General features: G+C 41.3%; 1 protein-coding gene across 1 annotated transcript in view; it reads left to right on the plus strand.

Moving 5' to 3' along the window:
- The window catches only part of rnf150b (ring finger protein 150b), a 29,772-nt gene extending 14,376 nt beyond the window's left edge, over positions 1-15,396 (plus strand). Inside the window, exons 2-6 of the mRNA XM_085759445.1 lie at positions 2,109-2,359; positions 6,637-6,791; positions 8,307-8,403; positions 11,593-11,854; positions 14,991-15,396. Coding sequence (XP_085615571.1) covers positions 2,109-2,359; positions 6,637-6,791; positions 8,307-8,403; positions 11,593-11,854; positions 14,991-15,109 — 884 coding nt within the window. The 3' untranslated portion in view covers positions 15,110-15,396. The remainder of the gene's footprint in view (positions 1-2,108; positions 2,360-6,636; positions 6,792-8,306; positions 8,404-11,592; positions 11,855-14,990) is intronic.
- The last annotated feature ends 4,579 nt before the right edge of the window (positions 15,397-19,975 follow it).

The following is a 19,975-nucleotide window of genomic DNA, read 5'->3' on the forward strand; positions in this document are numbered from 1 at the left end:
CGACTGCAGCTGAGTGACAGCGTTTTCTTTGGAACAACACAAGCGACAGCGACAAAAATGAAAGGTCCGGAGTGAACAGCAGCCTGTTGTTTACGTTGTGGATCCTCTCAACAATAGAAGTTCAAGTGTTTGTTTCACATTGATCCCATGGGATTTATTTTTAGGCAGAGACTAATCGATTTGTTAGAGTGTGTATGTGTGTGTCTCTCTCTCTGTGGGTGTGTGTGTGTGTGTTGTTGGGTTTGAAGGGAGTTCAGTTCTGGCCTCGGGGGAGTTTGTCCAACCTGTTTCCTGCAGAAACACTCACACACACACTTCTGTGGAAACATCTCTGTAGTTAATCACCACCCTGTCGCCGCCGCCTCTCTCCACGTGTGTGTGACTGATTTATTGTAAACTTGTGTCGACACGGCGACGACTCATTCCTCCGGCACCCGTTTGCAACTAACGAAGGAATCTTTCTTTTTTCTTTTCTTTTTTTTCCTCCCAGAGAATTTACAGCTTTAAACCAGATCTTTAAAAAACAGTTTGTGAGTTAAACATTAAGAAAAAATATATCTGAGAATTAAACTTTAACTTGTGAAACTGAAGCTTCGGGGTGAAATGAGTCAGGCCTCGGTCACAAGGAGAACCTCAGATCTACACACACACACACACACACACACCTCAGGCTTGTACAGAGTGTGTGTTTGTGTTTGTTGAAGGTCGGTGTTGTGATGTAGCTCAGAGGAGGAGGAGGAGGAGTTCACGGCTCTGCTGACGTGTCCTTGAGCAAGACGCCAAATCGTTTCCAGCTGCAGAATCCGACCTTCAACCAACACATCCTGAATTCCTTCGACTTCTCCTCCTTCATTCATGGATTACATGCATTATATTACATATGTTAACTTTTCTCCTTTTCTTTCTTTGTCCACATAACACCATGAATGGAAAGGAGCAGGAAGAAGAAAAACCTATGATACCTGCCCCCTTTCCAGTTATAATTACATTAGCTTAGATACCAAGCATTAAAGGGATAGTTCAACATTTTGGCAAATTGGCCCATTGCCATAATCCCTATAGTTTTAGCAGTAGGTTCGTTACCTTTCATTGTCGGTGCAAGCTATTTTTAGAACGGCGGAGCAGAGCCACGAGCTGCTCAGAGCTACGCTACGGAGGCTAATGGGATTTCTTGGTTTCCCTCATCAAACTCATCAAATACACAATCCAACAACTCCACAACGCTCTGGTGGAGTTGTTTTCGAGGCTAATTCATGCAAAACCGCTGATGCAACTTGTCCACCAGAGCGTTTTGGAGTTGTTGGATTGTGTATTTGATGAGTTTGATGAGGGAAACCAAGAAATCCCATAATGAGCCTCCGTAGCGTAGCTCTGAGCAGCTCGCGGCTCTGCTCCGCCGTTCTAAAATTAGCTTGCACCGACAATTAAAGGTAACAAACCTACTGGTAAGACACATAATTTGTCTATCTTTAACTATCTTTAAGCACAATTTTTTTCTCTTTCTCTTCTCATCTTCTTAAACTGAGATATGATTGTACAGATTTTCAATTCCTTGCTTTGTGAATCCCACAATTTTACACCTGCAACAAAAATACAATTTTTTTTTAAAGTTAACTTAACATAATGTTTAAAATCTGTTTCATTTCTATTCATCGTTTCAACTTTTACCAACAACCAGGGACGACAGATGAACATTATCCATTACATAGATGTAGAAACTGTGTTGATCAATGTGCACTGTCCTGGTTCAATAAATACATAAATTAAAAAACAAAAAGGTGTTTATTATGATTGATTATCGTCAATAAATTCTCTGTTGGTGCAGATCAACTAATTTGTGAAGCGTTATATATAAGGAGCTTAGACGTCGTTGTGTTTCATCTTCACGGTGGAGAGACGGTCTGAATCCATCACGTCAAGGTTGACGACGTGTATTTTTAGCAAGTGTTTCTCCCGTGGGTGGGTGGATGGGTGGGTGGTCGAGGAGCTGGTTGTCATAGCGATGGGGATTCGGGAAGCAAAGATGAACAGGCGATGGAAGTGTGTGTGTGATAAACAAACTACTCAACAAGTTTCTCTTCTCCTCCCTCCCTCCTTCCTTCCTCCAGGTACGGGTGAGGTCATCGCCATCATGATCCCGGAGCCGAAGGGCCGCGAGGTGGCGCTGCTGCTGGAGCGCAACGTGACGGTCACCATGACGATCACCATCGGGACGAGGAACCTGCAGAAGTACGTGAGCCGGACGTCGGTGGTGTTCGTCTCCATCTCCTTCATCGTGCTCATGATCATCTCCTTGGCCTGGCTCGTCTTCTACTACATCCAGAGGTTCAGATACGCCAACGCCCGCGACCGCAACCAGGTGGGTGGTCCACCGCGTCACAGAAACCACCTTTAAAGGGATAGTTCACCCAAAATTGAAATTTCATCACTCATTATCTACTCACCCTCATGTCGACTAAGGGCTGGGAGAAGTTTCAGAGTCCTCCGTGGCTTCTCTGAGTTACAGGGGGTCTCGGCGTAGCAGTGCATGTCCATATAATGGTTGCAAATGGATACCAACTTTCTTCGTAACAAAAAGACACACCAAAAAACATCCAAATACCTCCATGCTGCTCGTATGTAATGTCCGTCTTGTATTGAAGCCCCGAAATGCGAAATTGTCCCGAAAAAAATTAAATAAGTCTATATTTCAAGCTTGTTTTGTAGCGGAAGCTCCTCTTCCCGGTTCGTCAAATTTGGACGGACCAGGAAGAGGAGTTTCGGCTACAAACAAGCTTGAAATATAGACTTATACATTTTTTTCGGGACAATTTCGCATTTCGGGGCTTCAATACAAGACAGACATTACATACGAGCAGCATGGAGGTATTTGGATGTTTTTTGGTGTGACTTTTTGTTACGAAGACAGTTGGTATCCATTTGCAACAGTTATATGGACATGCACTGCTATGCCGAGACCCCCTGTAACTCAGAGAAGCCACGGAGGACTCTGAAACTTCTCCCAGCCCTTATTTTCAATTTTGGGTGAACTATCCCTTTAACATGTTGGATCAGACGCTTTTATGATCTTTTAAGATGTTAAACAGGAAATATGCAAGATGTTTACCGCAATTAAACAGCTTCAGAGTAACTCTTTTTCCTGCAAGTAATGCGAAAAAGAGACATAATTTTCTTTTGAGTGGTCAATTCTGAGCTTTTGCCCGGCGAATAAGCGCATCAACCAATCAAAGGAGGCACATCGTGACCCTACACAACACCATGACAATGTCAACAACCTGTGTCTCTCACCATCCTGTCTTGTTTGACAAACGGACACAAACATTACAAAGACAACAGGTCTGGTTAACGTAAACAAACCGGTGTTGAATATGTGTGGAATCATCAACAAGTAGATGTGTGTGGTGGCGAAGGACCACCCAACGCGAAGAGAAACTTTGGTTTATAATTGTTGCGGTTGTTGCATATTTGCATCGCTGCCCGTATAAATGGTTTTGATGTGAAATATTTGCTGCAGAATGTTTCGCAATTTTGTGTCTTTTATTTGCCATGTCCCTGGTGAGTAAAAGCCTAAATTGTGATGGTTAAATAACTTGTTTCTGGGAGAATGGAGGCTCTCTGCCTTCAACCAGTGTTGCCAAGTCCACTTATTATAAGCGACTTTAGGCTTGTTTTTTCTGTGATGTCTCTTATAAATATTGGTAGTCACGGGTTGTGGTTTTTTTGGGCTTATTTTGGGCTGCTTCCAGCTCCATGAGTTTTCAAACAGATATTTTCGATATGTTATTTAAACGCAGGATAGTTTTGTCCTCTTGCTGGATTTGTCAACCCCCGCCTTCAACCTAGCGTCTCTTGGCCCAAAAACCAACCTTTGCAAGATCGGCGCGTCCGACTCGGTGTCCCAGATCTCGTCTTACGACAAACATGGACTGCTTCACGGCACAAACACGCCCCATAATCCATAATCTCTGTTAATTTTACCCACTTCGGTTACAGACATCGCTCCATAGATTGCCTTCTCGCCAGCTCCATTGAAAACAAATGAACGTGGCCGGGAAGAGGGTTAGCGGTGAGTTTTTTGACAGTGAAAACATGCAGTGGGAGCTCCGTAGAGAAGAAAGAGCGACTAAAACAGCGAAAAAGCACCCGGACTTGTGTTTTTCCCATTTGAAATCCAATGTTAATGTAAAAGCACTTGTTTCTATCAGAGTCCTGAGACATTAAAAGTCCAAACCTGAACAAAAACAAGATCAAACTGAACAATAAAAACAAAACGCCAGAGTTCAACGTGACAACTTAAGTCAAAATATAATTGAAAATGTAATTAGAGTTTTTTTTTTAGATCTGATTAAACCGTCACATTGTAATGAAGTTATTGGACAAGTCTGTGTGAAAACTGTGGCGTTTAATTTGTACCAAAGGCTGCGTTCACAGTCACACGTCTGTTTTAACTACAGGCTTTTAGCTGCTGAACAGACTCTTAGAAACTCTGTCTGTGGTGTTGGTGTCACTCTGCTGACAGGAACTGAAACATCTGATGAGTCGTGATCGTATCGGATCAGATCGGCTTCGACTGTCGATCAAAGGACCGTGGATAACGTTGCTGTCTCGTCTTGTAGCAGACGATCAGATAAAGTTTTCCATTTTGAAGCCACAGCTGTTTGTGCAACTTAACCAACAGAGCAGAGAAAACAACCTGCTTCCTGATTACACAACATTTTAAAAACTGACTTAAAGGGATAGTTCAACATTTTGGCAAATTGGCCCATTGCCATAATCCCTATAGTCATAGCAGTAGGTTTGTTACCTTTAATTGTCGGTGCAAGCTATTTTTAGAACGGCTTGGTTTCCCTCATCAAACTCATCAAATACACAATCCAACAACTCCACAACGCTCTGGTGGACAAGTTGTGACCTGCACATTCACCACGCTATGAGATAATAACACAACGTTACCAGACAGAGTTGTTTTAGAGGGAAATTCATGCAAAACAGCTGATGTGCGTTGCCTTCAGGGACAGTTTTTCAGCAAGCAGTCTCTGTATTTCCCTCTAAAACAACTCTGTCTGGTAACGTTGTGTTATTATCTCATAGTGTGGTGAATGTGCAGGTCACAACTTGTCCACCAGAGCGTTGTGGAGTTGTTGGATTGTGTATTTGATGAGTTTGATGAGGGAAACCAAGAAATCCCATAATGAGCCTCCGTAGCGTAGCTCTGAGCAGCTCGCGGCTCTGCTCTGCCGTTCTAAAAATAGCTTGCACCGACAATTAAAGTTAACGAACCTACTGCTATGACTATAGGGATTATGGCAATGGGCCAATTTGCCAAAATGTTGAACTATCCCTTTAACTGTCTGAGGGAGGTTGAACGACCTCTGTGTGAGTTTAAAAAACCACTCTGTCGCCGCCATGTGATGTTGTCGCTTTAAGGACGTCCTGCTAACCGGGGTCCTTGAACGTGACACAGATGATGAAGTCTGTGTCCAAATAAACACAACCCAGATTCTCCGTGGTGTTTACAGAGAAACCAGGTCGCTCTGGTAACCACCGCCATCGATCATGTGGCGCAACCGTGCAACCGATCGTCAGTAAAAAAAGGTTTTATTTATTTAAAGTTCATGTCAACGGACTGAAACAGACACAGAGACACAGACACTGGTTCTTCTCAAAGGGAGAAATCAGCGTGACAGACAAACGGTGGAGGTGCTTTAAAGTGTGACTGTGTTTTTTTGTGTGTAATAATTAATTGCCGTGGCGACAGCGAGGGGATTAATGTCAGTGTGACGAGTCTGTGTTGTTGTTTGATGATTCAGACTCATGAGAAGCTGAACGCTCCCAGAGGAGGCTGCTGCTTTTAGTTTTGTTCTGCGGTCTGTTGAGATAACGTCAACACGTTGATCTGAAGTGACAGCGCCGTCGTCGCCACGGCCACCACCGCCGCCGCTGCTGCTCGTCGTGCTTTATTATCAAGAGGTGAAACCACTGATCTCAGGAACTCCACAGAGCGACGCTGGTGTGTGTGTGTGTGTGTCAGGGTTTCCGGGCCTTAAATGGCATTAAAAGGAATTCAATTCAATTCTCAAAGGCATTAAAAAATTTATAAAAAAAATGGATTGATTCATATAGTGAGATTTTGATATCGTTACATCCCTATAGAGCACAAAGAGCAGAGAAATAGGGGGATTATACAGTTAATCCACAGTAAAATTAAACGTGGGTGAAGAAATGGAGAATTTTCTAAATTTATATTTTTAGGTGGTGGCAGGCTACTGTTGACTTTTCTTTTTCTTTTAATCGCTAGCGGCAAAAATCGGAATCGGCAGGTCACAGCTTTTTAAAAATCGGTGATTGGCCAGAAAATTGCAGTCGATGCACCCCTATTGGTGTGATAAACATGCAGAACCAAGTAATTGGGTAATTGTGTATGTGTATATAGGTAAGTGTATGTACCCACACGTATAGTATTTGCAGTCACATGCATTAAAAATGTTTGAAATGGCATTAAAAAGCATTAAATTAGATTTGCTGGTACCTGCAGAAACCCTGGTGTGTGTGTGTTTATTGTTTTTCCCACCTGAGACTAAATCTGTCTGTCATTTCTGCCTCCTTTTTTTTTTTTGTTTTTTTGTTTTTGTGCAGCGTCGCCTTGGAGACGCGGCGAAGAAGGCCATCAGTAAGCTGCAGGTGCGCACCATCAGGAAGGGCGACCAGGAGACGGAGGCCGACTTCGACAACTGCGCCGTCTGCATCGAGGGCTACAAGCCCAACGACGTGGTCCGCATACTGCCCTGCAGGTAAAAAACCCTGTGCTCTGATTGGCCGACTGATTTCTAGAGTCATCCAATAAAAAACAGAGCAGATTTCAGAATAAAACACTCAGAGAAACAAAAATCCTGCAAATCCTGATGGGTGGGGCTTCGTTGTGACATCACAAAGTGACAGGAAGTCCTGACGGCTTTATAATCACACTACACATGGACATCTACCTTTATTTTGAAGGAGCTTTAATACAAACATCTACCTTTATTCTGAAGGAGCTTTAATTCAAACATCTACCTTTATTCTGAAAGAGCTTTAACACAAACATCTACCTTTATTTTGAAGGAGCTTTAATACAGATATCTACTTTTATTTTGAAGGAGCTTTAATACAAACATCTACTTTTATTCTGAACGAGCTTTAATACAAACATCTACCTTTATTTTGAAGGAGCTTTAACACAAACATATACCATTATTTTGAAGGAGCTTTAATACAAACATCTACTTTTATTTTGAAGGAGCTTTAACACAAACATCTACCTTTATTGTGAAGGAGCTTTAATTCAAACATCTACCTTTATTTTGAAAGAGCTTTAATACAAACATCTACCTTTATTTTGAAGGAGCTTTAATACAAACATCTACTTTTATTCTGAACGAGCTTTAATACAAACATCTACCTTTATTTTGAAGGAGCTTTAATTCAAACATCTACCTTTATTTTGAAGGAGCTTTAATACAAACATCTACTTTTATTCTGAACGAGCTTTAATACAAACATCTACCTTTATTTTGAAGGAGCTTTAATACAAATATCTACCTTTATTATGAATGAGTTTTAATACAAACATCTACTTTTATTTTGAAGGAGCTTTAATACAAACATCTACTTTTATTTTGAAGTAGCTTTAACACAAACATCTACCTTTATTGTGAAGGAGCTTTAATTCAAACATCTACCTTTATTCTGAAGGAGCTTTAACACAAACATCTCTACCTTTACGTTTCTGTATAAAAAGCTCTTTAACTTGTTGAACCCTGTGGAAACTGCAGCTCTGTGTGTGTGTGTGTGTGTGTGTGTGTGTGTGTGTGTGTGTGTGTGTGTGTGTGTGTGTGTGTGTGTGTGTGTGTGTGTTTTTTTTCTTCACCTTGTCGTCATGTGATGCCACAACCAGTTCAATGGAAGCTGTTTGCTGTTGTTGTGTGGCGTTGAACCTGAACAGTCTGTTTTCTCTCTAACCTGCGATGACCTCGCCTCAGATTGTCTGACATTATCAGATGAGATTAAGTTTTAAAAAAAGAAAAAAGAGAAAGAGAGAGATTCATGTTTGTTCAGATTCTTTCGTGCCTTGTGTAACTTCACCAAACGAAAGCAGCTGTGAACTTGATTCTCCTCCAGCGGTTTTCTATCTGTGTGTGTCTGTGTGTTGTGTGTGTGTGTGTGTGTGTGTGTGTGTGTGTGTGTGTGTGTGTGTGTGTGTGTGTGAACGCAGACCGACACCAGAATAATTGATTCCACTGTTATTTTTTTCCTCTCTCTCTCTGCAGACATTTGTTCCACAAGAGCTGCGTGGATCCGTGGCTGCTGGATCACCGCACATGTCCGATGTGCAAGATGAACATCCTGAAAGCCCTGGGCATCGCTGTGAGTCTGAGAGAGAGGGGGATCATGGGAGAACGAGGGAGGAGGAGGAGGAGGAGAGGAGGGGAGGAGGGAAGGGGAGGAGTGGTGTTTAAATGTTTACCAGACACCGATCTGTTTTTGTGAAAATCCAAAGGTTACAGTTCTTCCTCAACGCTTGTGATTACAGTCATAACCCTGGTGGCTTTTTAGACAGAGAGAGAGGAAGGAAACTCTTTAAACTTAAAGGGATAGTAGCATTTTTTTTAAAGTGGGGTTGTATGATCTACAAATAGCCCCTAAGTACTTTAATTGTAGTAGAAGACTCTCTGCACTCCTCCCGTTAGCAACGCCAGCCCATAGCCCTGCCCAGAGATTTACAACATACAGTGTTGTGGATGGACCCAAAGAAACGGCCTATTTTCGTGGCCTAAAAGAGGTTTTACCTGAAAACAAATACACAGTTCCATTGTTCGCTATAATATAATTTTTTCCAGCCCTTCAAAGTGCAGGAAAAACGCAGTTTTTATTTGGACCTAACCAACTCACGTATCCCTCCGCCCAGGGTTAGCGCCCGCCGATCAGCAGTTGGTTAGGTCCAAATAAAAACTGTGTTTTTCCTGCACTTTGAAGGGCTGGAAAAAATTATATTATAGCGAACAATGGATGTGTATTTTTTTTTCAGGTAAAACCTCTTTTAGGCCACGAAAATAGGCCGTTTCTTTGGGTCCATTCACAACTATGTATGTTGTAAATCTCTGGGCAGGGCTATGGGCTGGTGTTGCATACAACCCCACTTTAAAAAAATGCTACTATCCCTTTAACAAGCAAAAACATCAAGACCAAAAAAAAAGCTGCTTTAATGTGGGGAAACGCTGTGAAACCACAAGTCTGAACCGATCCAGAGCACACACACACACACACACACACAAAAAAGCAGCTGCAGCCGCGGTATGAGGAAGCAGAGAGACCTTCAGACTGTGGAGAAATGTCAAGGTTGTGTAAGGAAGAGGAGCAACATTAAGGTCAGACAGGTGGAGGAAGAGGAGGAGGAGGAGGAGGAAGAGGAAGAGGAGGATGTTCAGCTTCAACCCACTTTCTGTCCCTGACCTGGTTCTGTCTGGAGAAGCTTCCTCCTGAGACACAACACGGCCCGACAGATGCAAATAACAAGAGCTGCAGACCGACTTTATTTATTTTACCAGCAGCACAGATTCCCCCCCAACTTCACATTTTAGACGCACAAGCAAAATATTCACATTTCCTTTTCATTCATGAACCTCACACACATTAGTTTGCCACCTACAACGACAGATTCCAGATACTTTTACCATTGTTAATTGGCAAATTGGCCCATTGCCATAATCCCTATAGTCGTAGCAGTAGGTTCGTTACCTTTAATTGTCGGTGCAAGCTATTTATAGAACGGCGGAACAGAGCCGCGAGCTGCTCAGAGCTACGCTACGGAGGCTAATGGGATTTCTTGGTTTCCCTTCATCAAACTCATCAAATACACAATCCAACAACTCCACAACGCTCTGGTGGACAAGTTGTGACCTGCACATTCACCACGCTATGAGATAATAACACAACGTTACCAGACAGAGTTGTTTTAGAGGGAAATGCAGAGACTGTTTGATGAAAAACTGTCCCTGAAGGGAACGCGCATCAGTGGTTTTGCATTAATTTACAGCTTGCACCGACAATTAAAGGTAACGAACCTACTGCTATGACTATAGGGATTATGGCAATGGGCCAATTTGCCAAAATGTTGAACTATCCCTTTAACAAAAAAAAGAAAAAAGACAAAGTTACTGGTTGCACATGCGCAAATAGATGAAAAAGTGCACTGTCTCACATTTTAGGGGCAAAACTCCTCCATTTAGCAGCAGAAATGTTCCTGAACTTTTTACTACTTTTGCATCTGAGTGTTTGGTTTCTGTCGTGCAGAAACTTGTCAGTCAGAGTCCAACCTGGGGGAACGGGTTTATCTGTTATTTGTTTGTGATTTATTGATACTATTAGGCAACGCAAGGCAGCTTTATTTATAGAGCACATTTCATACCAAGGAGAAACTCAATGTGCTTTTACATAAAAACATACGGTAACACTTTAGACTAGGGAACACATATTCACCATTAACTAGGTGCTTATTAATATGCATATAAGTAGCTTACTAGCTCCTTATTAGTAATTATTAAGCACGTATTAACCTTATTCTACATAGCCTTATTCTACCTTTATTACACCATGAATTCAGATTTTTCCTGATATTAACTCCTAATTATGGCTTATTCATTGTAAATTAATGCATTAATTTTACTAATTCAAAGTGATAAAGGAAGAATTACTGTTCTTGTGCTACAAGGCCCCAATAACCCACTGGTTATTCACATCATTATTCAGAAACAACAATGCATTAATTTACAATGAATAAGTGATAATTAGGAGTTAATATCAGGAACAATCTTAATTCATGGTGTAATAGAGGTAGAAGAAGGTGTTAATACGTGTTTAAGGAGCTAGTAAGCTACTTAGATAAGCACCTAGTTCATGGTTAATATGTGTTCCCTAATCTAAAGTGTTACCCATACTATTTTTAAATTTAAATAATACCCCAAATAGTAAAAATTGGAAATATTAAACATACCATTAAAGGGATAGTTCACCCAAAATTGAAATTTCAAGCTTGTTTGTAGCAGAAGCTCCTCTTCCCGGTTTGAGGAGCTTTGAGAAGCTTCCGCTACAAAACAAGCTTGAAATATAGACTTATTTAATTTTTTTCTGGACAATTTCGCATTTCGGGGCTTCAATACAAGACAGACATTACATACAAGCAGCATGGAGGTATTTGGATGTTTTTTGGTGTGTCTTTTTGTTACGAAGACAGTTGGTATCCATTTGCAACCGTTATATGGACATGCACTGCTACGCCGAGACCCGCTGTAACTCAGAGAAGCCACGGAGGACTCTGAAACTTCTCTATCCCTGAACTATCCCTTTAAGGAGATATATAAGCACCTAGTAGTGAATATGTGTTCCCTAATCTGAAGTGTTATCCATACTATTTTTAAATTTAAATAATACCCCAAATAGTAAAAATTGGAAATATTAAACATACCATTAAAAGCAAGAAAAAGAAATGTAAAGAAGGAAAAAAAAAGTTGTATTTTCCCTGTTCAACGTGTCCTAACCTCCTCCTCCCTCCTCCAGCTGAACGCCGACTGCCTGGACGACCTCCCGCTGGACTACGACCTGGCGCTGGGCGGCGTGGGGGTGGGGGGGGTCGGGGGGGTCGGGGCTCTGGCCCTGGAGGCCGTGGTGTCCGGGGCGTCCAGCGACGGCACGCTGAGCGAGGCCGGGTCCTCCGTGGTGCTCGACCCCGGGGTGAGGCGGGTCGGACTGCCGCAGGACTACCAGGACCCGGACACGCTGAGGGACAGCCCGCTGACGGCCACCACCGACACACACACAGGTAGCACACACACACACACACACACACACACACACAGGTAACACCAGAGATGGACAGAGTACTCGACCCCAGTACTTGAGTAAGAGTACAAATACTACTGGTCAAAATTTACTCTGTTACAAGTAAAAGTAGCTCAGTCCACATGTTACTCCAGTAAGAGTAAAACAGTACTTGCTTTTAAGGCAAGGCAAGGCATCTTTATTTATATAGCGCATTTCATACCAAGGCAACTCAATGTGCTTTACATAAAGGCAGAACATTTTAAAAAAAGAAGAAAAAAAAAAGAGAAGCATAAAACAGAATCAAAACAAGCACTAAAAACAGAGTTAAAAGCAAGAGCAAATAAAAGTAAAAGAAAAGAAAATAGATAAAGTTTAAAGTTCTTAAAAAGAGCTCAGCTATAAGCACGTGAAAAGAAAAATGTTTTTAACCTGGATTTAAAAGTGCTTACAGTTGGCTGATTTCAGTTCTGCTGTACTTAAGTATCCAAAAGTACATGCTTTTAAATGTACTTTAAGTAAAAGTAAGAGTAAAGAGTAAATTTCTTATTTTTCACATCGATGAATTACTATAATTTTTTCTAAATTAATTTAAGGAGTTTTTAACTCTTGTTTCTGAGAATAAACTCTTTGAAACCAGCTGCAGTGATGTGCTGCTTTTAGGGGTTAGGGTTTCCTTCTTTGACAAATACAGCTTGTGTTCAATAGGATTTTAGAAAAAACAAAAAAAGAGCAGACCTGAAAGTAACAAGTACTTTTCAGCCTTCCTAGAAATTAACTTGAGTAAAAGTAAAAAAAATATTTGTCTTCGAAATGTATTCAAGTAAGGTCGCTTTCACACTAGCCTCGTTTGGTCCGGACTTTAGGACTTTTCAACACTCCCCCGGACCACGGTCCGGACTTTTGTCGGACCAAACAAGCGGACCATGGTCCCCCAAAAAAGTCAGGACTCGGTCCGGTTCGAAGTGAACCATGGTCCGGTTCACTTCAGGTGAGAACGTAATCAGACTTTTAATAGGACCAAATACAGGAAGCAAACCAAAACAGCAGTGATTCCCATAATAAATTACATCAACCACGAATAGATTTTTCGGCTTTTGGCTTGACCAACGCAATATCTTTCATTCATTCATGTCCGCATAGCGCTCTTTCTCCGTTATTGCCGTTCACATACACAGAGAGAGAGAGAGAGGGAGGGAGAGAGAGAGAGAGAGAGGGAGGGAGAGAGAGAGAGCATGCAGGACAGCAGGGCGCGGTGAAAGACTGCCACAGTCTCCTTGCAAAGGAGAACTGTCAAAGCTGCTGCTCCCCATTGTTGATGAATAGGAAAAAAATGACATGATGAAAGTGATTTTCCGTCACAAATTTTCTGACCAATAGCTGAACGACCTGTAGACCACGTGTCATTTGTTTACAAAAAAGGTGCGTTTTGACAAGGGACAGTGTGAACACAGACCGGACCAAAACTTAATTGCAACAATGTATCATCTTCTCTCTGGTCCGGACCGTGGTCCGGACTTTCAGGTGTGAAAGCGACCTAAGAGTAATAAGTACCAAAGAAATCTAATACTCAAGTAAAGTACAAATCCTCTGGATATGTATTGAAGTACAGTACTCAAGTAAATTTACTCCGTTACTGTCCACCACTGGGTAACACACACACACACTCACGCACGCACGCACACGCACACACACACACACACACACACACACACACTGAGCTCTGAGCTCTGGCCTCTGGTAGCAACACGAGTGGAGTCAGACTGACCCCTAGTGGTGAAGCTGTGACATAACAACTCTTAAACACAGTTGTAGTCAGTAATAACGTTCTGTTAAGACTGAAAGCCTCTGAAAATGTCAAATGTGTAACCACAAAAGAATGATAAACATTAAATATTTGATCCATCTACAGTGGATTTTAGTGTAGTTATAAAAATTCTGAAAAACAGATTTTTTAAAATGTATTTCTATTTTATAGATTCAGATTTTGATGAAAATATAGCGGTTACACCTCTTGACATTGGGTTGCATCACGTCATTGACCCTTAAATCAAAATCTTCTGTGAGGAGCAGCTGAAAGACAAGAACACTTTATTGTGTTTTATTGATGTTTATTTTTGATAGATAATATACATACCATAAATAAACTATAGTTTTACAGTGAAAACAGGTAATTCTACGATCTCAGGATCAAATATCTCTAAATTTCCTGAGGGTTTGATCAACTCATTGATCAAGTATTTCCCTTATTTAGCTAACAGACTAACTTTTTTTTTACAAGGAGCACATTGGACCCTAACTTAATAAAAATTTCTGCACAAGCAGAAAATTTAGTGGCACACACCGTAAATTGTCTGGCAAAGCAAATATTCACATTTTATTTTCATTCATGAAAAAAAATTCCTCACACAGATTCTTTGAGTCGCCCCGTCCATGTTTCACCAGTGGCAAAAAAAAACAACAACAACCAAAAAACAGCAAATGTACTGGTTGCTCATGTGCAAGTAGATGAAAACAGTACTTGCAATGTCTCAAATTTTAGGGGCAAAACCCCTCCATTGAGGGGCAGTCTGGAGCCCTGTTACAGTTACCTTTGTTTAAAGCTTCCTGTTTAATTACAAGTTCATTTTGTAAACCACACCACAGAATTTATAACCTGAACTAGTACTAGAAAATATTTGCACACGAAACCCGTTTTTTTTTCGCCCAAAATTGCTGCATGTTAAAAAAAAAAATCATGTTGTCCTCATGCTGTGTGTGTGCCAGCTGCTGTTCAGGATTAATTGGATCATGGAGATTTGTCATCTTCTTTTAGTTTTTATAATTTTCTCCTTTTATTTTTCTATAAGTAAGAAGACCGCACAATCAGCGACTTTTGTCTCCTTTTGCGAATTTTGGAACGGAAAATAAAAACGTATAGTAATAAAACACATCAGACTCAGTGTGTAAGGTGTCTGTGTGTAAAAACACTTAGAGAAAAACAGACTGGGTGTGCCGAGACCTTAAATTTACTACTAATATACTAATTACTCATTTATTATTTCCTCATCTGCTCCCGTAGTGTAACAGTGGGATTCACTTCAGCTCTGGTCTTCTTGAGATCCACCTAATCCACATCTCCCTCCTCCCTCTTACAGGCGAGCTTCAGCCAATGGCGAGCAGCGCCTCGGTGGCATCGCTGGTCATCGCCGTGGAGACGGGTCTGTCGGACGAGGAGGGGTCTATGGAGCAGACTCAGCTGGGGGACAAATCCTGAGAGGAGCACAACCAGAACCAGAACCAAAACCAGGAACTGGGCCAAACAAACAGACTTGGATCAGGTTCAGATTTTTATCCAGACTTTGTCCAGAGAGCGAGAGCGACCGACTGAAACCCGACTGCACTACACCGAGTCCGACCCGAGCTCGCCCCGGGCCCTGGTTCTGGTTCTGGTTCTGGTTCTGACCGGTTCCAAGTACAAGCTAAAGCCAGAACCAGCACCAGGGTCTGACGGGGGTTTTTTCCCCCTCTTGGGACAAAGCTTTGCCAAACCAAACCAACTTTCCAGACTTGGGGGATTGGGAGTTTTGATCTGGACTCAAAGAAAACCGACCGACCGACTCGCTTTGGATTCTTTTTCTGTTTTTCTTCCTGGTCGCTCGTGGATCTAAGACCAAAAACCTGCCGGACTAACGTGGTTGTGGTCCGGTTTCTTTGGTCTTTGGACCTTCAGCAGATGTTCCTCGTTGCGTGCAGATGTTTTAATCAACCCACATCTGCCTCATGCTCTTCCTAGAAATAGACGATCTAGATCAGTCGGTCCCGCTCGTCTCGTCTGTGATTAAATCCTGATGAGCGATGGGGAAGTGAAATAAAAACCGACATTTCCTTCATTCCCAGTGTTGTGGAACTGGTCTCCACATCTGTCTCTCATCGGCTTGACGGACCTTCAGACGGAGGATGGACTCGAGCAGCGGAGCTATAAATAAAATCCCAGGACACGCATTCATACTCCACGGATCATGAGGTCGGTCAAACTCGCCTCACGTGGACAGACAGGGTAGAACCTGAGGAAAGAGTCAAATGTTCTTTAAAAAAGGTCATTGATCTCCTTCCTCAGCTGATCTGGAGGACCGGAAACACCCAGACTTCCAACACAAACCTTGACGGAAAATGACGCAATATTGGGACTGTTCGCTTCTCGTCCTGGTCTGGATTCTTGAAAGAGTCGGTCTTTTTGGTTAATTTAGCTCATTTTGGTTTTTCTCTGCTTCATGTACATGCAGGACTTCTGTGGTGACTGACGAAGACTTTTTTTTGTTTTGTTTTGTTTTGTTTTGCTCAAATGTTGGACTCATCCTGGCAGTATTACAGCTACAGTATTGAACAGTTACTATACACAGTATTTTGTTTTTTTCTCTCGCTCTTTGCCTGTCTGTATATTTCTAGGCCTCTTTATCTTTACAGCAGTCTGACAGCGTTCGTTTTGGATGCTTTCCTTCCTCGACTGTCGCTCCAGACAGGGTTCCTATGTATGTGTGAAGAACAGGCGACCCAGAGAAAAGCTCCTCTGCAGGGCTGTACCCAAACCGACGAGGTATGACGGAGGTTGACTGCGACAAATTGTACAGCTCAAGTTTCAGAATGTACGAACCGTTCAGGGAAATGGAGGAGGAGGAGGAGAGCTTTCAGCTGCTCCGCCTCCTGCTCTCCCGTTGGAATCGGTTTGTTTACGTGGTGAAAGAAAACATCTGTAACACCAGGCAGACACTGTATCATGTTAACTTGTGCAACACAGTTTAATCAGTACTACTCTGTAGAGATCAGAGTCCGTATTCACAAAGATTCCCAGTACTAAAAGTTGAGTTGCTCTTAGTGACGAAATTCTAAGAAAATTCTTAGAATTCAAAAAAATCTGTAGAAAATACTCTGTAGAGATCAGAGTCCGTATTCACAAAGATTCCTAGTACTAAGAGTTGAGTTGCTTTCTAAGAAAATTCTTAGAATTCAAAGAGAATTCTAGAAAAAATCTTAGAATTCTAGCAAAATTCTTAGAATTAAAAAAAGTTATTAGAATTTTAAGAAAATTCTAGAATTCTAGGAAAATTCTTAGAATTAAAAAAAAACTTCTTGGAATTCTAAGAAAATTCTTAGAATTCTAGGAAAATTCTTAGAATTAGAATTTTAAGAAAATTCTTAGAATTCTAGGAAAATTCTTAGAATTCAAAAAAGTTATTAGAATTTTAAGAAAATTCTAGAATTATAGGAAAATTCTTAGAATTAAAAAAAAACTTCTTGGAATTCTAGGAAAATTCTTAGAATTAGAATTCTAAGAAAATTCTTAGAATTCAAAAAAGTTATTAGAATTTTAAGAAAATTCTTAGAATTATAGGAAAATTCTTAGAATTCAAAAAAAATTCTTAGAAATTCAAAAAAAAAATTCTTAGAATAAACAACCAACCACAACTTAAAAAAAAAAAAAGTCATACTAAGTATGGGGTCAACCATACCTAAAATTTTCTGTCCCCTTCTTGCTCACAGTTGCTCTCAGCAACGTCCTGAAGTTAAGATTCCTTGGTCAGTGGTTTTAGGCCAAGTTAGGAGAAGAATCTCTGTGGACCCAGGAATTTGTCCACGTCCCCAACAATGTTAAAACAGATGCAGCGATCCGACTCCGAACAAAACTAAAGACTGTTTTGTGAGGACAGATGCCTTTCAGTGTGTTGATACTCCGGTTCACAGAGTGAACGCTGCCAAAAATGCTCAAAACTTTCATTGGCCCAATTCAGAATTCCTCCTGGGACCAGTTCGCGGTTAACTGGGCTCAGTCCGTACAGTGTCTGCCTGGGCTGCGCTACAAGATGCAAAGACTTTCCTGACCAGTCTTCCACCGAGTCTTAACATTCGGTGAACGTTGTCCGAACTTCCTACGACAGTCCTCTTCTTATGCCATGTAGGAACCCTGAATATAGAGTTGCCTTGTTTTGTCGTTTCTCTGTCCATCCATCCGTGTGTCTGCCTGACCACACGTGTCCCTTAGTACGGCCTCGCGCTGCCTCTCTAAAAACATGTTGACCTTTAAAACCCCGACAATCAAGTCATGGATCTTTTACTTGCGGGTCAGAGATCCTTCCTCTGAGCTGAGTCCAGCCTGAGAGGCGTTCAGACCTACGACCTGTACACTACAGTAGGTGTTAGCTGCCATTACATTTCCGTCACCGAAACCAGCCGTGACAGAAGTACCCGAGCTGTAGACGTACACCCGAGCTGTAGGACGAGTTTAGCGAAGAATCCCTCCCTGCTTTAGTGAGTGCAGTTCGCTCCTGGACGTAACGCGCAACAGCTCAAAAGCCAAACGTGTAAATATAAAAATGTATATTCCACAAGTTCACTACTACGCCACATGGTGTCGCTGTTTGCCAAACCGGCGTTTGACTGCGTTATGGCTTCGGTTATGGTGTCGCCGGCGCCGTGAGCTTCCTGAAACAGAGAGAGATAAAAGATTGTCGTCTATTTTGATACCAGAGGAGATGTTTATTTTTGTAATGAAGACACCCAGCAGCAAAGACTGATTTCCCCTCCCGTTCCTCCTCCTCCTCTTCCCACGGCCTGACGATACTCAATGGGAATATTGATCAGGCAGATTTAAGTGTTGATTATTTGTGTAATTGTACATACATACAGTATGCGAAGGGCCCTGGCAATGCGAACCGAAACTCATTGTAAGTTTGTCCGTAAACATTTTGGGATCTGTTGATGTAGCCTGACGAAAACCGAGATTCTGATCAGAAGCTGGATGACCAGAGCTCTGACGGTTCTGTTTCTGTTCTTTCCCGCTCTCTTGCGGCGAAAAAACGAAAGAATTAAGTTCAAAGAAGAACACTGTACCACTCTGAGAGAAATGACAAGAAAACCCAACTGTCATATTTAACACTATATATATAACGATATACGACACAGAACTGATCGGTTTCAGTGGTGAGTTCAGTTCAGTTCAGTTTTTTGGTCGTTAGCGTTGGTGTCAAATCGAAAGAGTTACGAAGTGTCACTGGTGTTTGTGTTTCCAGTCCAACCAATTTGTTCTTTTTATCTCTCCGACTGTCAGAAAACAGTAAAGACTGTAGTTTTTTTTTGTTTTATTTTTGAGGTTTTTTGCTTCCTAGGATTCATCTTTCCTCACCGTTCAGTTCAGTTCAGTTTCAGGGCTGAGGACCAGTCAGTTACCAAGTATATAACAAACACTAGTTCATTTTAAAGCTTCTTTGCTGTAATATATGAAGATGATGACTCTCATGTTTGCCTTGTCTTGGCCAAGTTTCAGTGAAAAAATGTTTTAATTAAAGTCACTTCTTTTGTGCCGTAAGCTTTATTTTCAATTCATTTAGTTGAATTTCATGTCGTTTTTCACCTTTTGCACTGTTTTCACTGTTGAAAGTGAACTTCCCTCTACCTTCCCTTGTAAAGACCGAAGCTGCTGTGGCATGCTGGAGCCCCTGAGGTATCACAGCAAAAAAAAAAAAGAGAGAAACCCAGTCCTAACCCCCCCACCATACCGCATTAATACAGGCCAACAACAAACATTTCAGCAATCTTAAGTATTTCAGCTTTACAGTTCCCCATTAAAATAAATCCTAGTCCATTTTTCTGTCGAGATCTAATGAGAATTGGAGCTGTCGATCTGTCATCACCAAGTAGGAAACTGAGAAAATATAAATGTAGTTTTTCATCTCTGTTCACAAGGTCCAAATAAAAGGTCTGTGACACTAAATTTGTGCATCAAAAAGTCCGACATCAAAGCAAACTGCATTCATACGACTTAAATACTTTGTGAATATGAGTGGCAATATATAATTATAGGTGTTAATTATAATATTGTGACTATAGCTTACCATATCTGTAAGATATCATAATTGGATACCTGTACCGTAATTGTGAGATGTGAGATTTGTACCTCACAATTATGAGAAATAATTGAGTAATTCTACATATCTTTTATGTATCATCATTATGAGAGAGAAGTCATAACTACAAGCTATGAAAGACTTAATATGACTTCATTTCAAAAGTTTATTATTGACAGATCACATCTCAAAAGGTTTAAGATATAATTTTCTAATAATTAAGAGCTACAGATTATGAGATC

This window comes from Trachurus japonicus, chromosome 18, assembly GCF_045865225.1.
Source record: "Trachurus japonicus isolate A0001 chromosome 18, Traja_1.0".
In the NCBI taxonomy this organism is placed as follows: Eukaryota; Metazoa; Chordata; class Actinopteri; order Carangiformes; family Carangidae; genus Trachurus; species Trachurus japonicus.